General features: G+C 36.9%; 1 protein-coding gene and 1 pseudogene across 4 annotated transcripts in view; one reads left to right on the forward strand and one right to left on the reverse strand.

Moving 5' to 3' along the window:
- PSME4 (proteasome activator subunit 4) overlaps positions 1-23,849 on the forward strand; it is a 109,232-nt gene that overhangs the window by 15,840 nt on the left and 69,543 nt on the right. For all 4 annotated transcript variants that reach the window (XM_032410986.1, XM_032410988.1, XM_032410987.1 and 1 more), the window contains exons 2-3: positions 3,688-3,828; positions 4,467-4,583. In XM_032410986.1, coding sequence (XP_032266877.1) covers positions 3,688-3,828; positions 4,467-4,583 — 258 coding nt within the window. The remainder of the gene's footprint in view (positions 1-3,687; positions 3,829-4,466; positions 4,584-23,849) is intronic.
- LOC116636301 lies at positions 6,532-8,711 on the reverse strand (annotated as a pseudogene).

Below are 23,849 nucleotides of genomic sequence, written 5' to 3' on the forward strand. Positions count from 1 at the left end.
TCACTCAAATAAATAAATAAAATCTTTCCAAAAAAAAAAAAGATCCATCAGTGTTTTAAATGAATATAGTTAAACTCTAGTTTTTAAATTTTATAAGTAAAATTCCATTTTTTTGTCTTTTGAGTAGGACTACCCAAAATAAAGCATTTACTTAAGATTAAATGTCATTGCTAAATGTCTTAACATCTTTTATAATTACAAATAGTCTTAATGTTGTTCTGAAATTATATTAATTTTACTTGATTGATGCCTAAGTTAGAACCTTAGAAACCCAGCGATTGCCTTAAAGAAAAATAACTGGTGAATGACAAAGCTTGTATTGAAACCAGTATTTTTAGCCTCTTGTCAAGCTCTAATTCTTAGTTCATTTCAGTAACATATAATTTTGTATTACTTCAAACTTCCTTGTAATGAATAGTAAACTATCTTCAGGTTGTATAGTAGAAAAAACCTTGACAGTATTGCACACTTTATTAAATAACTACTGTTCCTGGTATGCTACTGCCTTTCTTTGCTTGAGATTAAAAATTAAAGCATTTGATTAATACAGTATAAGGTTGTGAGGAGGAAGGAAGCAATTAAAAAGTGCTTTTGTATTATCTTTCATAGTTTTTCTCCCCTGTGGGAGGATGGAACATAATGACATCATTTATATATTCTGGATAGTTTAAGAAACTCTGTTCAAAAGATCATTCATGACTGTTACCAAGGTTTTCAAGTATTTTGAGACCTCTAATAGTAATTTTTAGTTCTAAAACTTAAAGTGAAAATTGGAAAAAGAAAAGATTATCAATATGGTCAAAAGTAGGATTTTTGAACATAAATATACAGAAAAACCAACTGGAGTAGTTTTTGAAAAATGAAGGTTCTTAGTCTCCACCCTGAGTATTTTTTTTTTATTTTTTATTTTTTTTGAACAATTTTATTGCATTTCACACTCCTGGTATTTTAATGGTCTAGATTTAAGATGGAACTCAGGAATATGCATTTTAAACACTCTAATAGACATTTGCTAGGTATTATCAAGGAACTTTTTCCAAAGTGGGTATAGGACTTTATACACCTACCATTAACATATGAAAGGTCCGGTTGTTCCACATTCTCACCCAAACTAGATATTATTAGGCTTTTTAGTTTTAGTCAGTCTGGTGGGTGTAAAGTGGTACCTTACTGTGGTTTTAATTTGCTTTTACTGGTGAGTAAGGGTGTTGAGTATCTTTACATATGCTTATTAGCCATCTGTATGTTGTCTTCTGAGAAGTGCCTGCCTGAGTCTTTTGCCTTTTTTTTTTTTTTTTTAAATCTGGTTGTGTCTTTTACTGATTTGAAGGAGTTCTTATGTAATTTGCATAAGAGTACTTTGTCAGGTGGATGTATTCCAAATATCAGATTGGGCTTTTCACTTTTAATAGTGTTTTATTGTGAACAGAATTTCTCAATTTTTATGAAAAGCAATTATTAATTTTCTTCTTGTACTTTTTGTGCTCTTCAGAACAAATTTTTCTTGGACTGCATTTTGAGAAATGCTGAGACAAGAACCACTTTCTGGTTGACAAGAACTGTTTCCCGGTTGACAGGGAAAATAGAAGGTTTCTTTCTGAGTAATCCCCTAACATCTCTAGTTTTGTCAGCAGTTCTACCTCCTCTAGGAATCCCCCTGTTGGTCTCTTTTTTTCATAATATTAAATTTGGGGCTCTGAATTTTGTGTTCCTAATGTTAAGCATATAGTTGCCTTTCTACTGCAGTAAATGCAATGGACTGTAGCTAAGTTATTTCGATGACTTAGAGCCATGTTTCCCCAGTTTTTCTCCAGAAGTATTCTAGCCACAGAGGAAAGTACAGAGCTCCAGGGGCATCCAGAGTCCTGGCTAGACCTGAAGTAGCCACTGAAAGCAAAGGATCGTTCTTTGAACTCTTCTCCGTGTAGTTTTTAGGAATATAGTTTGCTTTCATTTGAAAGTAGTGTTGATTCTACCTTTTACTCCAAAATTTAGAGTGAACTTGAGGGGAGGCTGCAGGAGGCTGTACCACGTTTATTCAGCAACTTAAAGTGCCCCTGGTAGCCCTGGGCTTAGGGTTTTTATATATTGCCTTCACTATTCCATTTGCTTTACCAGCCCAGTGTAGTTAAGAAACTTGCACAGTAGTTACTGGCAGAAGCAAAACAGTATCTCACTCTCGTTGCTCTGCTGTCTGTACTATCCGGTCACAGAGTACTAAGGTGAAATCATGGGATTCTGTCTTGAAACAAGAGAAAAGAGCTGAATGAATAAATAAATACACAACAGCCTGAGAAAATGAAAAAGTATGTTTTTAGTGGACCAAGAATTTTGAGGAATTTCTGGAAAGGAAAAGCAGTTAGATACCCTAATTTTAGAAGTTAAGCATAAATTCAATTTGATCTTAGCTATTGGGGCAGTGCTAAAGAACATATAAGGAATATTAATATCTTTTCTGTTGGTTTATATATTTGTAAAATGATTCTTTCTCAAAGGTGTTTATGATTTTTAAGTGTTCACTAATTTGTTCTAAGTAAGTTTTTGGTTACTTAAGTTTTTGTTACTTACGCATCCTTAAAATAGTCTATAATTAATTAGTCATTCTTGCTTTTTAGGACACCTTTTCCTTTGCTTGTAGTCGATGCTTTTGATTACCTTGGTTATCTAAAGTTAAAAAACTAAAAATGTATAACTTTGAGGTAAAATACTATATTATTTTTGATAGTAACTTAATTTTAGTATAACTGTGAGTTAACTCAGAAACACATGGTATTATAAGTTATGTAACTTGGTGTATTTTAGGATTCTAAGCAAACCATTATTGTTTCTTCAAAGAATCTGTGGTTAAACAGTAAACTTCTATATCTGTACTCTCCTGTTCTGTTTTATTCTTTATATTGTGATATGCTGTTTTTAAGTAGTTTTAGGAGTTACATATCAACAGATAATTCTCTTGAATGAGCACTTACTTAATAAAAGGAAGGGGACAAAGGAACCCATTTCAGGGATACTAATGGCCAAAGGCCAGTTAAGACCAAACAACAATAAGACAACAGTATTTTAATTGGTCACTGAATGTTGATGAGAATTCAGTTATCATTATAAGCCTTTTGTTAATTAAATTATTATTTGGTAGTCTTAATTAAAACAGAATAATTTTTCCTACATAATGAGTAAAGATATAAAATGCTTAACATCAAGGGCATTTGAAATTACGGTGTCATAATAAATATTTTTTTTATTGTGGCAAAAACAAATTTACTCTTAACAATTTTTAAGTGTACACTACGGTATTATTAGCATATGTACATTGTACAACGGATCTTCAGAACTCTTTCATCTTACATAACTGAAACCCTGTACTCCTTGAATAACTCCGTGTTTCCTTGTGTGCCCCACCTCCACTTGTCCCTGGTAACTACTATTCTACTTTTTGTTTCAATGAGTTTGATTATTTTAGATACTGCATATAAGTGGAATCGTGCAGTATTTGTCTTTTATGATTGGCTAATTTCACAGCATAATAATAATACACACACACACACACCACAAATACACACTGCATTTTGTTTATTCATTCATCCATCGATGGACATTAATGTTTCTTCCACACTTTGGCAGTGAATAATGCTGGCAGTGAATATGGGTAACTTATTTTTAAAGGCTATATTGATTTTTCTGTTGCAGATATATTCGACTTTATGGGAGAAAATTTAGCAAAGAAGATCATGTTCTTTTTATCAAGTTATTGTATGAGCTGGTATCAATTCCAAAACTGGAAATCAGCATGATGCAGGGATTTGCCCGTCTCTTGATCAACTTGTTAAAGTAAGTACATTTCCTGTGATTTCTGCTAACAGTTTTTGGTTTGTTTCTTCAAGGTTTTAGGCAACAAGAGCTAAGTGTTCTTTGGTAAGAAGACCCAAGTCCCAAATTGCCAGTTTGCAAAAAGGTTGCAGAAAATTTTATCATAAGTTGAAGCCATACATGTTAATTAATTAAAATTCTGTCTCCTTGTGAGGCCTTCTGTTTTGTAGCACACATGGAAATATATGTTACTTGATGTTCGTTTAAACTAGTTTTCTTCCATTATGTATGTGGTAAGATCCTAAAGGAGTCATGAATCATTTATTCTTTACGCCTATGTACCCAGCACAATGCTGGAAACAATTAAATACTCCATAGATAACATGGGAAAATAGGAAATTCATTGGCAGTAATGGTGGCACAAATTTAAATGCCCCCTTTTACCTGGTGCTCTTTGAGGTTTGAGCAGCAGTAAGAATCTGGTGCATTGTTCTTCATACTACTGCATTCTACCAGTGAGTTGCTGTGGATAGGGAAAAGCAAGGCCCACCCAGGATGACAGCAGCATTTAACAACTGTCATCCCTGTGTAGTAGGTGTAATATAAACAGCTGTGCATGAATATATACATATATGGTTACTTTTTTTTTTTTTTATTAGGAAAAAGGAACTTCTTTCAAGAGATGATTTGGAGTTACCTTGGAGACCACTTTATGACATGGTGGAAAGAATACTATATTCCAAGACAGAGCACCTGGGATTAAATTGGTTTCCTAAGTAAGTTTCCTTTTAAAGTAGTTCTTTGGGAGCACTTGGGGCCTTTTAGAATTTGGTCATAATTGAGAAATGATTGGGTTATTTGAGATAAGCAAATAGACATTTCAGTGTGCTCATTTCTTTGTAACTTCACTCTCAAAACAATTTATTGCCCTCTTTAAACTATATCTGAAGTTACACTTAAGAATTTCCTACCAGGATATCTGACAGCTAACATTACCATACTGGCCAAAGACAGCAGATTTTTGTTTGAAATCTAGTATTTTGTCATTGAAAGTAATGCACATTTGGCATTCTTCATTATATGTTCACATGTGTTTTAATTCTTCAAGTAAAATGAACGCCTCAAGAAGAGGAGCTTGGCATATTCCAGAGGGTACCCACATCCCAGTTAAAGAAACATTAGTTTCACTGACTGTTCATGGAATGCAAGCTATTCAAATGCACAACTTCTTGGTTTAGACACACTAGGATGCAATGTTTAGACATACTAGGATTATGAATGTCTGGTTGATTATACCTTCTTTTATGTACATCCTAACTCTTCCAGATCTCTAATTCTGGTACCTTTTGTATTTTATTCTGAGTTTACAGAATACAATATGATGATCTGTCCTTTTTTGGTAAATAATGATTTTTTTTTTTTAAGATTATTTATTTATTTATTTGACAGAGAGAGAGACGGCGAGAGAGGGAATACAAGCAGGGGGAGTGGGAGAGGGAGAAGCAGGCTTCCCGCAGAGCGGGGAGCCCAATGTGGGGCTCGATCCCAGGACCGCAGGATCATGACCTGAGCCGAAGCCAGATGCCTAATGACTGAGCCACCCAGACGCCCCTGTAAATAGTGATTTTAGACTTGACTGCAAAGTATCGTTCTTCCTTGTTAACAAGGCTTTATCTATTTATGATCTAGCTCTTAATTTTCTCAGTCTTGGTATATTTGGCTTAAAATACTCTTAAACTTTGGCTCATTCGGTTAAATGTCCAACTCTTGAACTCAGGGTCGTGGGTTCAAGCCCTGCATTGGGCTACTTCAAAAAAACAAAACCTCCTTTTTTTTTCTTTTCGTTTCTTTTTCTTTTTTTTTTTTTGACTTCAGACATGTTTATTATAATCTTATACAGTTTATATAAATTTGTACTTGTATTTATTTGGGCTCAGTTATAACATAGCATAATAAAAATCCAAGCACTGGTCCTCTGAAATAAAGCAGGCAATCACCATTCAATAAACACATGATTTAATTTGTATAAAAGGGTTAAGTTTACAACTAAACTTTTATAAAAAGTTTAGCATAAGTACATCATTACACTTTATTTGTATGCAGAAATATACATCTCTGCCACTATACAAGAAAACTCTAATTAAAGAGTGCACAAGGTTTCACCACACACACACGCACGTGCTTGCGCGCACGCGTGCACATATACATACATATATATACACACACAGCATTCATTAGGCTTGCGTCAAAAGGGTCATTTCTGGCCAAAAGACTTCATTTAAGTAACTGAATACTGGATTCTTCTGGTATTCACGCTCCACCTTTGAAAAAAGGCAAAGTCTGTTTAAATTGGGAAATTCCTTACGATTTTAATGTTTTCACTCCTCATGGTGGAAATAGTATATAAAGAAAATCTTCCAACTGCAGAAAGGGCATTTAAAAGTCTTTTTCATAAATAACTAATATCACAGTCCAGGTCAGAGAACACCCTGGGGAAGATGGTCATTCTTAGTTTTCTTTCCATTTTTAAAAAATGTCCATTCAGTTTGTTGTTCTTCTTGTGAAATGGTTGAAAGATAAGTTCAGGGGGTGCCTGTGTGGCTCAGTCGGTTAAGCGTCTGCCTTTGGCTGGGGTCATGATCTCAGCGTCCTGGGATTGAGCCCCGCATCTGGCTCCCTGCTCAGCAGGGAGTCTGCTTCTCCCTCTGCCCCTCCCCCCCCCACTCATGTGCACAGGGGCTTTCTCTCTCCCTCTCTCACAAAAAAAAAATAAATAAAATCTTAAAAAAGTAAGTTCAGTGTCTTAAAAGATCCTGTGAATTCGTTGTTCTTGTGCAAAGAAAAGGAAAGTCATGAACACCATTTATTCAGCCACAGAGCGCTTTGCTGTCATTTGACATTAATTCAGAAGAGAATTCAGAAGCCTGCAAGGACAGGATACTGATGTCCATGTTTAGGGTGGTCAGTAGTGCCCTGGATGCCTGGCTCTGTCCAGGTCGCTAGTAGTATGGGCTGACAATAGTGGGGTGCGAGTCCAGGGTGATCTGCAGGTCCAAGATCCCTTGTTGCAGGATTTCCATCTTGCTCACCTTCTTGTTCTGGGGGATGCTGGGCACCAGCTCTGTGAGTTTGGAGTAGCAGTCGTTCATGTTGTACAGAAGGCTCATCGGGTCCTCCACCAGGGCTTTGCTCCAGGAGATGACCAGGCTGTGGTCCGAAAGACTGTTTTTTCTAACAGGCCTCATTGCACTAAAGGCTTTCATGCTGATGTGTGAGGAAGGGGAGACCAGGAAGGAGCCGACTGCCCAGGGGCTCATGCCTCCGCCACCTGTGGATCTTCCTGGGCTTCCTGTGCTCCACACCGGGCTGGGCTCAGAATCTTCTTTGTTATAAGTAGGCTCCACAACTCAGGGCTTGAACCCACGACACTGAGATCAACACCTGAGCCGAAATCAAGAGTCTGAGGCTTAACTGACTGATCCACCCAGGTGCCCCTAAGAAAAAACTCCTAAAACTATTTGTAATTGAGGTTTATTTTTAGGAAAGTTTCTACAATTTTCTTCAGTTTACCTCTCCTCTCATTACCTGGAGTTGTTTGTCATACACATATGTACTTATTTCCTGAAGAGCACCATTTTACACACTTGTGTTATTTTCCTCTTTCTTTTTTATAAATTAAGACCTTAAAGATTTATTTCTGTGATTTCTCTCTCAGTTCTAGTCATGTTTTCATTATTTCATGACTTCTTATAGCCTCCCCAGTTCAGTTCTTTTAATCCATGATCATTTCTCAGGCTTCACTGAAGTCAGAAGCCTTTGTTATACCCTTACCATAGAATTTTTTGAAAATGACTGCAGATGGCAGACTTTAAAAGATTTTTAGGTCATAAGTAAATAGTGAAATGATATAAATGAAAAGAGTTTTTAAAAAAATGACTGTAGGTGATCCTGAACTTAGGACCTAATTGGTTTTTGGACAATGGTCACAAATAGGGTGGTGAGAGATCATTTCTTTCCTGAAGATTTTATGGGTTAAAATGACGAAACCCATTTCAACCATAAAAAGAGAAAATTCATCATGAAGCTAAATGGTACATCTTCAAATACATTTTTACAAGTATTATTTTGAAAACCCAAAATTTAGCATAAAAGCTTTGTAGTAAAGGTTCCAAGTATTAATTCTGCTGGAAGAAACATGGCACGGATTGGATTGACTGGGCCTTCTTAAAATATGAGGCCGTTGAGGCTTTGACTGGAATCACAGTTTCATAGATTTCAGGGACCTTTAAACTGTGTTCAAAATAAGTTATCTTTTCGAAATTTTCCTGGCTGGTTTTTTGGCTGCCTCAGAAAATCTTTGGTAAATGCTAGGGGAGAAAAGGCAGCTTCTTCAATAATTTCTTCTCCAGTTAAGTCCTTTACTTGCTTTTTCATGACCAACCTCCTTACTTCCTGCCCTGAGGTGTACCTTTTCAAAGGCAGCTGCTTCCTTTTAAGTCCTGCATGGTCGCTAATACATATCTATGGCTTTCTTCTTTCCTGGAAATTGTGTCAGAGCTTATCACTGTTCATGTCAGTCACTGCTTATAGTTCAACCCTGCATCTGGATACTCTGCTTATTACCATGTCTTTTCCTGAAGCATCCCGTCATTCTTGCTGTCATGGAAACCTCCTTCCTTAGAAGTTTGACCATGGCTGTTCTTGGTCTTTTGAAGAAACATCATGTCTTTGCTGAAATAAATCTTTGCTTGGTTTAGAGCAGGCAGCACCCCCTTTTGTATTGTGTAGTTATTTTCAAATGAAATTTGTAAATAATTTACTTATATTCTTTATCTGTACTCAATGACAAAAATAAATATAAATAATGTCTTTTTTTAATTTAAATTCAATTAATCAACATAATATATTATTGGTTTCAGAGGTAGAAGGCAGTGATTCATCAGTCTTATATAATACCCAGTGCTCATTACATCACAATCCCTTCTTAATGTCCATCACCCAGTTAGCCCATCCTCCCACCCCGCTCCCCTCCAGCAACCCTGTTTGTTTCCAATGATTAAGAGTCTCTTATGGTTTCTCTCCCTGTCTGATTTCGTCTTGTTTTATTTTTTCCTCTCTTTCCCTACGATGCCCTGTTTTATTTCTTAAATTCTACATATAAGTGAGATCATACAATAATTGTCTTTCTCTGAATGACTTATTCCACTTAGCATAATACCCTGTAGTTCCATCGCATTGTTGCAAATGGCCAAATTTCACTTTTTGGGGGATGGGTGAGTAGTATTCCGTTGTATACATATATCACATCTTCTTTATTCATCTGTCGATGGACATCTGGGCTCTTTCCATAGTTTGGCTATTGTGGACATTGCTGCTATAAACATTGGAGTGCAGATGCTCCTTCAGATCACTACATTTGTATCTTTGGGGTAAATACCCAGTAGCGCAGTTGCTGGGTCATAGGGTATCTCTATTTTCAACTTTATGAGGAACCTCCATACTGTTGTCCAGAGTGGCTGCACCAGCTTGCATTCCCACCAACAGTGTAGGAGGGTTCCCCTTTCTCCACATCCTCGCCAACATCTGTCGTTTCCTGACATGTTAATTTTAGCCATTCTGACTGGTGTGAGGTGGTATCTCATTGAGGTTTTGATTTGGATTTTCCTGATGCCGAGCGATGTTGAGCACTTTTTCATGTGTCTGTTGGCCATTTGGATGTCTTCTTTGGAGAAATGTCCATTCATGTCTTCTACCCATTTCTTGATTGGATTATTTGTTCTTTGTGTTTTGAGTCTGATAAGTTCTTTATAGATTTTGGATACTAGCCCTTTATCTGATGCGTCATTTGCAAATATTTTCTCCCATTCTGTCGGTTGTCTTTTGGTTTTGTCGACTGTTTTCTTTGCTGTGCAGAAGCTTTTTATCTTGATGAAGTCCCAATAGTTCATTTTTGCTTTTGTTTCCCTTGCCTTTGGAGACATGTCTAGCAAGAAGTTGCTGTGGCTGAGGTTGAAGAGGTTGCTGCTTGTGTTCTCCTCTAGGATTTTGATGGATTCCTGTCGCACATTTAGGTCTTTCATCCATTTGAGTCTGTTTTTTTGTGTGGTGTAAGGAAATGGTCCAGTTTCATTCTTTTGCATGTGGCTGTCCAATTCTCCCAACATCATTTGTTGAAGAGACTGTCTTTTTTCCATCAGATGTTCTTTCCTGCTTTGTTGAAGATTAGTTGACCATAGAGTTGAGCTTCTATTTCTGATTCCATTGATCTATGTGTCTGTGTTTGTGCCAGCACCATCCTGTCTTGATGAATATAGCTTTGTAATAGACCTTGAAGTCCGGAATTGTGATGCCACCAGCTTTGCTTTTCTTTTTCAACATTCCTCTGGCTATTCGAGTTCTTCCCAGGTTCCATACAAATTTTAGGATTATTTGTTCCAGTTCTTGAAAAAAGTTGATGATATTTTGATAGGGATTGCATTGAATGTATAGATTGCTCTAGGTAGCATAGACATTTTAACAATATTTGTTCTTCCAATCCATGAGCATGGAAAGTTTTTCCATTTCTTTGTGTCTTCCTCAATGTCTTTCATGAGTGTTCTGTAGTTTTCAGAGTACAGATCCTTTGCCTCTTAGGTTAGATTTATTCCTAGGTATCTTATGGTTTTGGGTGCAATTGTAAATGGGATCAACTCCTTAATTTCTCTTTTTCTGTCTCGGTGTATAGAAATGCCACTGATTTTTGTGCATTGATTTTATATCCTGCCACTTTACTGAATTCATGTATGAGTTCTAGCAATTTTGGGGTGGAGTCTTTTGGGTTTTCCATATAAAGTATCATGTCATCTGGGAAGAGTGAGAGTTTGACTTCTTTGCCGATTCAGATGCCTTTTATTTCTTTTTGTTGTGCTAGCTTTGGCAGCACATATACTAAAATATTTCTTTTTGTTGTCTGATTGCTGAGGCTAGGACTTCTAGTACTATGTTGAACAGCAGTGGTAATAGTGGTCATCCCTGGGGCGCCTGGGTGGCTCAGTCAGTTAAGCGTCTACCTTCGGCTCAGGTCATGATCCCAGAGTCCCAGGATCGAGCCCCTTGCTGCTCAGTGGGGAGTCTGCTTCTCCCACTGGCCCTCCCCCCTGTGCTCTCTCTGTCTCTCTCGCTCACTCTCTCTCAAATAAATAAATAAAATCTTAAAAAAAAAAAAAAGATAGTGGACATCCCTGATGTGTTCCTGACCTTAAGGGAAAAGCTCTCAGTTTTTCCTTGAGAATGATATTCGCTATGGGTTTTTCATAGATGGCTTTTATGATATTGAGGTATGTACCCTCTATCCCTACACCATGGAGTTTTAATCAAGAAAGGATGCTGTACTTTGTCAAATATTTTTTCTGCATCTATTAAGAGGATCATATGGTGCTCGTCCTTTCTTTTATTTATCTGGTGTATCACATTGATTTACAGATGTTGAACCACCCTTGCAGCCCAGGAATAAATCCCACTGGGTCTGGTGAATAATCCTTTTAATGTACTGTTGGATCCTATTGCCTAGTACTTTGGTGAAAATTTTTGCATGCATGTTCATCAGGGATATTGGTCTATGATTCTCCTTTTTTGTGGGTTCTTTGTTTGGTTTTGGGATCAAGGTAATGCTGGCCTCATAGAAAGAGTTTGGAGGTTTTCCTTCCATTTCTGTTTTTTGAAACAGCTTCAGAAGGATGAAGAATAGGTGTTAATTCTTTAAATGTTTGGTAGAATTCCCCTGGGAAGCCATCTGGCCCTGGGCTCTTGTTGGGAGGTTTTTGATTACTGATTCAATTTCCTTGCTGGTTATGGGTCTGTTGAGGTTTTCTATTTCTTCCTGTTTCAGTTTTGATAGTTTATACATCTCTAGGAATACATCCATTTTTTCCAGATGGCCTAATTTGTTGGCATAGAGTTGCTCATAATATGTTCTTAAAATTGTTTGTATTTCTTCGGTGTTGGTTGTGATCTCTCCTCTTTCAATCCATGATTGTATTTATTTGGGTCCTTTCTCTTTTCTTTTTGATAAGTCTTGCCAGGGGTTTATCAGTCTTATTAATTCTTTCAAAAACCAGCTCCTAGTTTCGTTGATCTGTTCTACTGTTCTTTTGGTTTCTATTTCATTGATTTCTGCTCTGATCTTTATTATTTCTTTTCTCCTGCTGGATTTAGGCTTTATTTGCTGTTCTTTCTCCAGCTCCTTTACGTGTAAGGTTAGGTTGTGTATTTGAAACCTTTCTTGTTTCTTGAGAATGGCTTGTAGTGCTATATACTTCCCTCTTAGGACCGCCTTTGTTATATCCCAAAATTGAACAGTTGTATTTTCATTTTCATTTGTTTCCATGAATTTTTTATTTTTAATTTTTTTAATTTTTATTTATTTATTTTTTTTTTAAAGATTTTATTTATTTATTTGACAGAGAGAGACACAGCGAGAGAGGGAATACAGCGGGGGGAGTGGGAGAGGGAGAAGCAGGCTTCCCGCCGAGCAGGGAGCCCAATGTGGGGCTCGATCCCAGGACCTGGAATCATGACCTGAGCCGAAGGCAGACGCTTAACGACTGAGCCACCCAGGCGCCCCTCCATGAATTTTTTAAATTCTTCTTTAATTTCCTGGTTGACCCATTCATTCTTTAGTAGGATGCTCTTTAGCCTCCATGTATTTGAGTTCTTTCCAAATTTATTCTTGTGATTGAGTTCCAGTTTCAAAGCACTGTGGTGCAAAAATATGCAGGGAATGATCCCAGTCTCTTGGTACTGGCTGAGACCTGATTTGTGACCCAGAATGTGATCTATTCTGGAGAATGGTCCATGTGCACTTGAGAACAATGTGTGTGTTCTGTTGCTTTAGGATGGAATGTTCTGAATATATCTGTGAAGTCCGTCTGATCCAATGTGTCATTCAAAGCCCTTGTTTCCTTGTTGATCTTCTGCTTAGATGATCTGTCCATTGCAGTGAGTGGGGTGTTAAAGTCCCCCACGGCTATTGTATTATTATTGATGTGTTTCTTTAATTTTGTTATTAATTCGTTTATATAATTTACTGCTCCTATGTTAGGGGCATAAATATTTACAGTTGTTAGATCTTATTGGATAGACCCTTCAGTTATGATGTAGTGTCCTTCCTCATCTCTTATTACAGTCTTTCTGATACCCTGTGTCTTTTGATTGGGCCATTTAACCCATTTTTTTTAAATTAAAGATTTTATTTATTTGAGAGAGAGAGAGAGACAGATAGTGACAGAGATAGCGAGAGAGAGCATGAGCAGGGAGGAGAGGGAAAAGCAGGCTCCCCACTGAGCAGGGAGCCTGATGCAGGGCTTGATCTCAGGACCTTGGGATCATGACCTGACTGAAGGGAGACGCTTAACTGACTGAGCCACTCAGGTGCCACCACTTAGCCCATGTACATTCAGAGTAACTATTGAAAGATATGAATTTAGTGCCATCGTATTACCTGTAAAGTCACTGTTTCTATGTGTTGTCTCTGTTCCTTTCTGGTCTATGTTACTTTTGTGCTCTCTCTTTGCTTTTAATATTTCTTGTAGGGCTGGTTTAGTAAACACAGATTCTTTGAGTTCCTGTTTGTCCTGGAAACTTTTTATCTCTCCTTCTATTTTGGAAGACATCCTAGCTGGATAAAGTATTCTTAGTTGTATACTTTCTCATTTAGCACCCTGAATATATGATGCTGGTCCTTTCTGGCTTGCCAGGTCTCTGTGGATAGGTATGCTGCCAGTCTAATGTTTCTACCCTTGTAGGTTACGGCCCTCTCCTCCCAGAGCTGCTTTCAGGATGTTCTCTTTGTCTCTGAGATTCACAAGTTTCATTATTATATATTGGGGTGTTGACCTATTTTTACTGATTTTTGAGGGGGGGGTTCTCTGTGCCTCCTGAACTTGGATGCGTGTTTCCTTCCCCAGATTAGAGAAGTTCTCAGCTATAATTTGCTCCAGTATACCTTCTGCTCCCACCCCTTTCCTCTTCTGGCATCCCAGTTATTCTAATACTGTTTTGCTTAATGGTATCACTTACCTCTCATTCTCTCCTCGTGATCCAGTAGTTGTTTATCTCTCTTTTTTTTTTTTTTTTAGATTTTTTTATTTTTTATTAGAGAGCGAGTACAAGCAGGGGGAGTGGCAGGCAGAGGGAGAGGGAGAAGCAGGTTCCCCACTGAGCAGGGAGCCCGATGCGGGACTCGATCCCAGGACTCTGGGATCATGACCTGAGCCGAAGGCAGACGCCCAACCATCTGAGCCACCCAGGCGCCCCATCTCTCTTTTTAATCAGCTTCTTTATTCTCCATCATTTGGTCTTCTCTATCACTAATTCTCTCTTCTACCTCATTTATCCTAGCAGTTAGAGCCTCCATTTTTTATTGCATCTCATTAATAGCCTTTTTGATTGTGACTTCATTAGATTTTAGTTCTTTTATTTCTCCAGAAGGGGATTTGCTAGTGTCTTCTATGCTTTTTTCAAGCCCAGCTCGTATTTTTTTTTTTAAAGATTTTATTTATTTACTTGACAGAGAGAGAGATAGTGAGAGCTGGAACACAAGCAGGGGGAGTGGGAGAGGGAGAAGCAGGCTTCCCACCGAGCAGGGAGCCCGATGTGGGACTTGTTCCCAGGACCTTGGGATCATGACCCGAGCCGAAGGCAGACGCTTAATGACAGAGCCACCCAGGCACCTGCCCAGCTAGTATCTTTATAATCATTATTCTGAACTCTAGTTCCACCTTCTTACTTATGTCCATACTGATTAGGTCCCTGGCAGTCAGTACTGACTCTTGTTCTCCTTTTTGAGGTGAGTTTTTCCATCTTGTCATTCTGTCCAGAGAAGAATAGATGAACGAGAGAACAAAATACTAAAATGGCAACAACGACCCCAGAGAAATATACACTAAAGAAATCAGAAGAGATGAAACTGGAAGAAAAAAAAAATTAACAGCAACAAAAGAATATAATCAGACAGATGAACAGAATAGAGCAATACACTGGATCCCATGTGTATTTTATAGGTCTGTTTGTTAGAAAACTAGGTCCCAAAATTGTAAATAAAAGGAAAACTTTATATGTACAAAAATAAAATTAAATACAATGAAAGGATAGACTGTAAGTATAAAAATGAAAAAAGAAAAAAAAAAAAAAAGAATGTAAACAGACAGGTAAATGGAACAGTGCAATGCAGTATATCCTGAGTGTATTTGGCTGGTTTGTTAGGCAAAAAAACATCTCAAAATTGTAAAGAAAGAAAAACTTATATATGTACAAATATAAAATTAAATACATTGAAAGGATAGAATGTAACTGTAAAGATGAAAATTAAAACAGACTTTAACAAAACAGAGAACTATTAAAAAGAAAGAAGAAGAAAAATATGATCAGACAAGTGAAGAGAACAGAGCCATAACTAGATTTTGGGTGTATTTTGATCTGTTAGAATAAACTGCACCCCAATATTATAAAGAAAGAAAAACATATATATGCAAAAATAAAATTAAATACAATGAAAGGATAGATTGTAACGTAAAAATGCAAATTAATAAAGATTTTAACAAGAGTTGATAAAATAAATTGAAAAAGGAAAAAGAAAATAGAATATAAATTGAAAGACTAAAAAATCGTGGGGAAAAAAACATGAATTCTATATGCTATCGTCCCCTAGTGCTGGAGTTTTACGGTTCTCAACTATTGGTAAACTTGGTCTTGGCTGGATGATCTTGCTGATCTTCTGGGGGAGGGGCCTCTTGCATTGATTCTCAAGTGTATTTGCCCCAGGCGGAATTGCACTGCCCTTGCAAGGGGCCAGGCTAAGTAATCTGCTTTGTTTTGCTCTATGTGGCTTTTGTTCCCTGAAGGCTTTCAGAGCAGCTTCAGAGGATGAGAATGAACATGGCAGCCTCCCAATCTCCAGCCCCGGAGCAGAGAGCTCGGGGCCCCACTTCTCAACCCTCAGAGAAAAGCAGTCAGTCACTCCTCTCTCCCTGGTCTCAGTCCACACTCTGTGCTCCCTCAGTCTGTGACCAAGCGTTTCTATCTCAGGTACGCAACCCCGTTTGGAGTCTCCAAACCCAGCAGATCCCTGCAGTGCGCTCCCGCGCAGCTCCTCCCCGGGGTAGGAGGGGGGATTTCCCCGGATCTGCCGCTTGTTGGGTCCCTGCTCAGAGAACAGTGACCTGACTGTGCTTCAGTTCACGGTTTATGGCAGCCCCGAGCCGAGAGCCCACTCCTGGGCTCACTCTCTGCAGCCAGCTTCCCCGCTCTGATGCCTAGGAGCTCTGCCATACTCAGGCACCCCTGATGTTCCTGTGACCCTGAGGATCCTGAGACCACACTGTCCCACCTGGGGTTTTGCCCCCACTTCACCATCTTTCAGACTGCGATGTCCCTCACCGGAACAGACTTGTGAAAGTTCCAGTTCTGTGCTCCGCTGCTATATCACTTTCCAGTAGCTGGCTGATGGAGGTTCCCTCCCCCTGCATTTTATCTTCCCATATATCACCTCGGATTCACTTTTCCACACCTCCCACCTTGCAGAAAGTGATTGCTTTTCTATTTGTAGAGTTGCAGCTATTCTTTTCTTAGACCTCCAGTTGAGTTCACAGGTTGTTCAGAATGATTTGATAGCTATCTAGCTGAATTCCTGGGACCAGAGGAAACTTAGGTTTCCTCCTCCACCGCCATCTTGGACTCTGTAAATATAAATAATGTCTAACCATAAAATGGTTCCCATAATGGGACAGTAGTTTATTATAAAACAATATGTATTTCAAACATATGGGCATCATTACACTAAAGATACAAAATGGTATTCAGATTTTGCATCTACTTATAATGAGTAAGTTTGAATTTCAAAAAGGGCAAAATACATTTTGTATAAGAAGTACAAGAAAATAAAAGCAGCGCTATGAGTGGACATTAAAATAAAAACCAATGGGACTCCTGGGTGGCTCAGTCGGTTAAGCATCTGCCTTCAGCTCAGGTCATGATCCCAGGATCCTGGAATCAAGCCCTGCATCGAGCTCCCTGCTCAGCGGGGAGCCTGCTTCTCCCTCTGCTGCTGCTCCTGCTTGTGTGCTCTCTTTCTGACCAATAAATAAGATCTTTTAAAAAAAATTAAATAAAACCTAGTGCTAGGCTAAAGAATAAAAGGTAAGACTTATTTAAATATGATAAAAGAGAGGGAAATACATTTAATTTTAGAGTACTAAGCTGGGGAAAAGGAAGTATGATATTCTTGCAGGTAAACTGGCCTTATTTATAGTACAGTGTCACAGTAATCCTTTATGAAATGATATGGAATGGTATAGTACTTAGTATCACAGAACATTATTTTTGAACATTACTACATGTGAAAGGAATAGAGGCAAAGGAAGAATTGGAAAAAAAAAACAATGATATATGAAGTCAGAATTTGTTCAGTGGACTTCTGGGGACAGTATCCATAAGATGGAAAACTAACAAGCAATGCTAAAATAAATTAGTAATGTCAGTATCTCATTTTTACAACATAAATTGCCTTTTGTGCCATACCAAGAAGAATGACAGTTAACATGAAGCATTTTAACAACAAAATTACTAATGAAATTCTATGACATTGTTTGTTTTATGTCTGCTTATTGCCAGTGTAATGACAGTTGGTTCTAGACTGTAAAATAGTCTTCAGTCTTGGGGTGCTTGGGTGGCTCAGTGGTTAAGTGTCTTTGCCTTTGGCTCAGGTCATGATCTCAGGGTCGTAAGATTGAGCCCCACGTGGGTCTCCCGGCTCAGCAGGGAGTCTGCTTGAGGTTCTCTCTCTCCCTCTGCCCCTCCCCACATCCCACGCTCCCTTGTGTTTGGTCTCTCAAATAAATGAATAAATCTTTTTTAAAAAACTGCAAAAAATACTTAACGGTAAAGCACTTCACTTTTAGGATCAACATTTTTTCACCTGTATATAATTGTACAGTGGGACATTTGAACATCTTGCAACAATTTTTTGTTATGTGTGGCTTTTCCATGAATTGGAGGATACCTGATATACCGGGATCACTAAAGTTCCATTGAGTCCTCCCCAATAATTGTGATCATTAAAAATGCCCCATACATTTCCAAAATGTTCCCTCCATGTAGTTAACAGCCACATTGATTTGCCACTACTTACCTTGCATCCCTGCAATCTAAAGTTGTCTGCCTTGTTAATCAGTCCCTCATGTTTTCTTTCCATGCTCTTTCCTTTCCTTTTTTCCCTGTTTTTAATTCTATAAGATCTGGGTCTTCAGTTTCCAAATGAGTTTTGTGTTTTCTTTCTGTATTAATACTGTCAATCAAGCTGTCCACTTAATACCTCCTTCTCTTTCCTCAAGGCTCTGAGGTGTTTCTTAAAGCAGTCTGGTGTGAGAAATTTCTTAGAAATTTCACGTTATTTTAAACATTCATATCTGTATTGGGCTTATTAAGTAATGTTTTCATAAATAAACATTTTTCTTCTCTGTATCTCTTGACTAAAATTGATGCTCCAGGAAGATGAACCATATTGGGTCAGTGGCTTGGAGTACTCACACCCAGGGCTGTGTGCCTCCACTGGAGTATACATTGTGAAGTGCAGCTCTGTTGATGCAGACTCCTTTTTAAAAATGATAATGTGTTGTTTCAGTTTAAATGGATCACAAAGAATACTGAGGATCTGGAACCACTCTGGAAGGGGCTCTTGCTTGGTGAGAGGCAGCCCTGTAGGACAAAGTTAGAAACTTAGTATCTCTGTAAAAAAAAAAAAAAAAAAAAAAAAGGAATTGTACTTAAAACATTTTTCAGGATTGTAATTCTTTATTCATTTTCTCTAATTTTCTGTAATCTTTTTACTGTTATCATCAGATATTTACCACCTTTTGAAAGGACTACCTGTTATCTTATTTCCATTCAGGTCAGGCTATGTATAGTTATAAAAATTCATCTTTGAAGGATTATATGATTCTTTGGTTCTTGGACTTTCTTCATACTTGCCTTGATTTTAAAATCAGAGAAATCTAGTAGTCTTATTAGTTCTTATGCAAAAATGTTAGAGCGGGATGCCTGGGTGGCTCAGTTGGTTAAGCATCTGCCTTTGGCTCAGGTCATCATCTTAGGGTCCTGGGATCGAGCCCCACATCGGGTTCTCTGCTCAGTGGGGAGTCTGCTTCTCCCTCCCATTCTCCCTCTGTGCTCTCTCTCTCTCAAATAAATAAAATCTTTAAAAAAAGATGTTAGAGAAGCCAGGTGGAGAGCCAGCCATACAGCAATACTTCTTTTAGTTTTTGTTCCTCGGAGCTCCTCTGTGTCCACTGAATTTCTAATAGGGAATCATTTTAAACATTTTACAATTTACTTTTCTACTTAAGTTTCTATTTAGTATACTAGTCTAGTATAGCAAGTGTTTATAATCAAGGGATAAAGTTATGACTTCACAAACATTTAAGAAAACCCCTGAAAACCCTTCAATATGGCATGCTTTTAGAATTGGCATTTTGCTTTGAGCATTTTCATCTTAGATGTATTCTGACTCATTTTGAAACAGTTTTGTCAGCTGACTGCATGTGTTCATACTATTTTTAGAATACTATTTTTATAATCAAAAGTGAAAGGTTGCTTCATTTGTTAACTGTCTTTCAAGTCTTAAACTCATGTGCCTTATGTGTTTGTCTTTATTTGAAACTACAGCTTAGGGTGTCATGCATTTCAACATGATTTTAAAAGCTGGTTCTATTTTTTGGAGCAAGGATTATTTAACTTTCTTCTTTCCCTTCCCCTTTTTCCTTATCTTCCCTCCTCCTCTCCTCTCCTTTTTTTCCTTCTTCTGTCTTTCTGCCTTTATGCCTCAGGGGCAACAGACCATTTTTCACTCTTCTCTTTTTCTAGGTTCTACCAGAGAAACAAATTGTAGGGGTTTTTTTATTTAATAAGAAAAAAAAAAAAAGGAAAGGAGTTAGGTAGTTTGAACTTGATAATAGCAACATTAAGAATCACTCATTGTTTACGTTGTAAAGAAGCATTTAAATGTTAGGGGCCTAGTTTTATTTCCAAAAATGATATCCCATTCACTTAAATTGGGGTAGCATATTGCAAGTTACTAATGAAGACTGTTGCTACTAACAAGACGTAAAGGAATTGTGCATTGATCAGCTTTTACAAATGGGCATGCACAATTCATATTTGAATTGGTATGTGTATAAATTTGTTTAGTTTTGTCACTATCCATTTGAATTTTATGAGTTGTTTGATGTTAAAGGTTTACATATTTGCATCATGAGCAGTTTGCACCTAGATAACTCAATTTACTTTTTTTAAAAAATAATTTTTTAAGATCTATTTTTCTTTCATATATTGTTCTCTAAGGGGGTCATAGAATATTAAACGTTTTCATTTTTCATATTAATCTGCCTTTGGAGAAACTTGATTATTTCCCTTTTCTGGTACTTGTTCTTGATGGTATTTGTTTCTCAATTGATCTGACAAAGGACTTTGATTTGGTGTTCTTATCCCTAAAATACAGCTAAATCCTTTGTTCCCCCTTCAACACATGGAAGTGACATGTTCTTACTCTGCTGGGGGTTTCTTGACACATGGGGCTATATTTCTAAGCTTAAGTTACTATCAGCAGCTCAAGAATGATCTCTAGCTACAGAATTTAACATAATGAAATGACGAAAGTGATTTCTCTGAGGACCTGTTGAAATTTAAAATAGTTTATGGTTATTTTTTTAATAACCAGTGATTATTATTACTAAGGTAGATGAAGTGATTTTTAACATGTTATTTGAGGACCATTCTATTTGCTCTTTTAAAAATACCACTTTGACTTTTATTTGGAAATGTTGAAAATAAGTAGTTGATTTTTATTAATGACTTTGGTAATGTTTCTTCCAAAAGTTGTATCTGTTATAATGATCTTTCTTTAGAAAGTGCTCTTTTTAAAGCATTTAAAAAAAATACTTAGTTCACACTGATCAGGCTATCATCACTTTCAGCAGTTATGTATGCTCTTTTTACTTGAGTTGTCAGGATTATTACAACTTCCTAACACTAGCCATGGTGGCATACTTTTTTCTGAAAATAATTACAATGAAAAATCAATGTTAATGCTACTTCAGTGGTGAACGTATTATATTTTACTTAAACCTTTCTTATGGTAGAATTATCTTGACCCTAATTTTGTGTGAAGTGGCTGTGAAAAATGAGTACTGGCTGATTTAACTGCAATATTAGGTTTCGAAAAATTAGATATGAGGTGCATCGTGTTTGACGAACTGATGGTTGTATTTGTTTAGATATAGAGAAAGCAGGTAAAACTGAGTTTTTTGGATGAAATGAAGTACGTTCTCAAGAAAGAAAATATCGTATAGGCAATTACCATTAAATTATAAAGAGGTCAAGGCAGAGGTATATAGAATATGCCAGTGTTACAGTTGCCCCGTTCATTTATAAAAAAGCAAATATGATAATTATGAAGCTAAAATTTAGTTCAAGAATTGTTGAGTGAAGCTGAAAGTACTTCTGGCTATGAGCAGTCCACACTACTTTCATCTCGAATACATCATTTGCTGTACATTTCTCTGGTTTAGAAGTGAACATTGTCCTGATAATTAGGTAAGGCCAAGGAGGTAGGAAGCATAAACCTTCAGGTTTATGTAAGTCTCCTATCTCAATAACTGGTGTAACTGGACGCTAAGGTTTTTGGCTTTCCTCAGGCTTCTCTGCTACTTATTTGGTAGTTGCTTATGTCATCATACAGCGTAAGGAAATTGTGGCCCAGAGAGGAAAAGTCACACAAAGTCATTTGTTGAAACTGGGACAAGAGCTCAAGAACTGGGACAAGAACTTATTTTCTGCCCTAATAAATAGGGTGGTAATTGGGGGAAGAATTTCCTATTTTGATGTGATTTCCTAAATCATAAATTAGTAATTGTTGAGAGACAGTAGAATAAATGTGAAAGCAAAATGAGCACAAAATATTAGTTCTTAAGGATATTGAAAATGTAATTTGTCTTGGATAGTATGAAATAATAATTATAGTTAACAATTTTTATGCTTAATTCTGGGCCAGATAACTGTTTTCCTTACATTATCTCATTTAATTTTTGTAACAGCCTTCTGAGAGGTAGGTATTATTACTATTATATAGATGGAAAAACTGAGGCTGTAATATTGAACTGATAGTAAGTAGCAGAACTGGTAATCAAATTTCTTGTCTGTCTGACTCTAAGCCCAAGTTGTGAACTATTGCATGATATGCTTATGGCTTTCTTTTCAACTTAACATGCCTTTTCTAAGAGGAAGTAGGGTATGAGAAAACCCATCCAAAGCTTGTTCCTTCTGTAGATCCCTTTTGATTTTTTTTTAAAGTGTTTTGAATTATAATCACTTCAGTATTATAAATTTCCAACAATTGGGAAAGTACATAGTGATTATTCACTCCCTCTAAAAATTAGTGAAATATAGTCTAGTAGCATCTAGCCTTAACCTTTTATTTTATTTTTAAACAGAAACATTGTTCCCTTCATCTTGAGAGATTACAAGAATCACAAAAGGTCACTATACAGATATCACAGGTTAGAGAGATTGTACCCTTTTCTGGATAAAGAGCATAAATCCATTGGCACAGGCCTTATATATAAGGAGGGGTTGAAATTGACTTTAGATGAACTAAAGCACATTCCCACATACCCTATTCCTCTAATGAGTGAAGTGACAGCTGTCAAGTATTATAATTAACATCCTATTCTTTTGAAGAGTGAAGGGAACTGGAGAAAGCAGGTAGCTATGCAGCCTTTTGACTGCTTTCTAGAATCATTTTTGACATTATATGAAAGTTTGTTGGTGGAATAGAAAAGTTACCAGTGAAAACAGCAGGTTTTCTGTGTTGTACTCTGAAACGGGTTGCCACAGAAACAGTAAAATAAATGTAAAGTTAACATGAAGACAAACTTTAGGAACTGATACCAAGAATTACAGATCTTCTGCTTATTTCCTTGGACACAAAGTTTGCCATTTTAGAATTACCTTTTTTTAAATCTGCATTTAAGTTGATCTGTTATTTAGTTTGGAACTAGATGGTTCTTTAAACCTTGTCTATAATTTGTTTCTAAATGGGGTTCTTTGGTCCAAATGAAAAGAAGATCCAAAGATCTGTGCTCTTTGTTGCTCTGATAGAAAATGCTTATTGTGTATTGTAAATTAATAAATATAAATATGCATAAGTATATATGAACACATAGCCTTTTAAAAGTGCTTTGGAAACGCCCAGAAGTAAAAATCATAGTTGTGATCTTCAGAGAGTTTAAATGTAGTTAGAGAGAAGTTTACTCCTTTTTTAACGAGGCAAACTTAGATGTTCTCTAAACGAATTGTTTCTCAATTGCTTAGCTTTTTTATGAGAGAAGGTAGAATCTCTCCCTGATAATCAGAGAAAATGTTCCATGTCTCTCTGGCCATATGTTCGTCTTTTTTATTTTAGAATTATCTCATGTGTTGTAGCCTGGTTTCCTCTTCAGTTAATTTTTTTCTGACTAGTTTTGAAATTAAAGAGGATTTCTACAGCTTCTAGTAATGAAATCATAATTTTCTCTCTCGGTTGTATAATTGGTTACTTGTGCTGAGTTTGGTTTGTGTTATTCCTTGGAATTTCTTTACAGATTAGTTCTTAAGCTTTCAGAGAAGTTGGATAGACCTCTGGACTTAACAATTTCAAGAAGCTTAATGAGAAAGTGTCAGGTGGAAGCATGCCTGAAAGTTACCCCTTTCCCTCATAGTTTTTTTCTTGAGATTTGGGGACTTATTTTATTTACTTGTATACATCATGCTGTAAGTAGCCACACATTTATTTTAAAATTCCATTCCAAAATTACCTTGTGCCCTTTGTTTTATTTGCATTTTACCTCTTTGACTATGGTCTAATTAATTTAAATATTCCATTCTGGCCATGGATGTTTAAACCAGTACACATTGGCCTTTTCATTTAGACAAACATTTATTTAAATCCACATACAAATACTTATGTTGTTTTTTTA

Source organism: Phoca vitulina, unplaced genomic scaffold (genome assembly GCF_004348235.1).
Source record: "Phoca vitulina isolate PV1807 unplaced genomic scaffold, GSC_HSeal_1.0 scaffold12, whole genome shotgun sequence".
Lineage (NCBI taxonomy): Eukaryota > Metazoa > Chordata > Mammalia > Carnivora > Phocidae > Phoca > Phoca vitulina.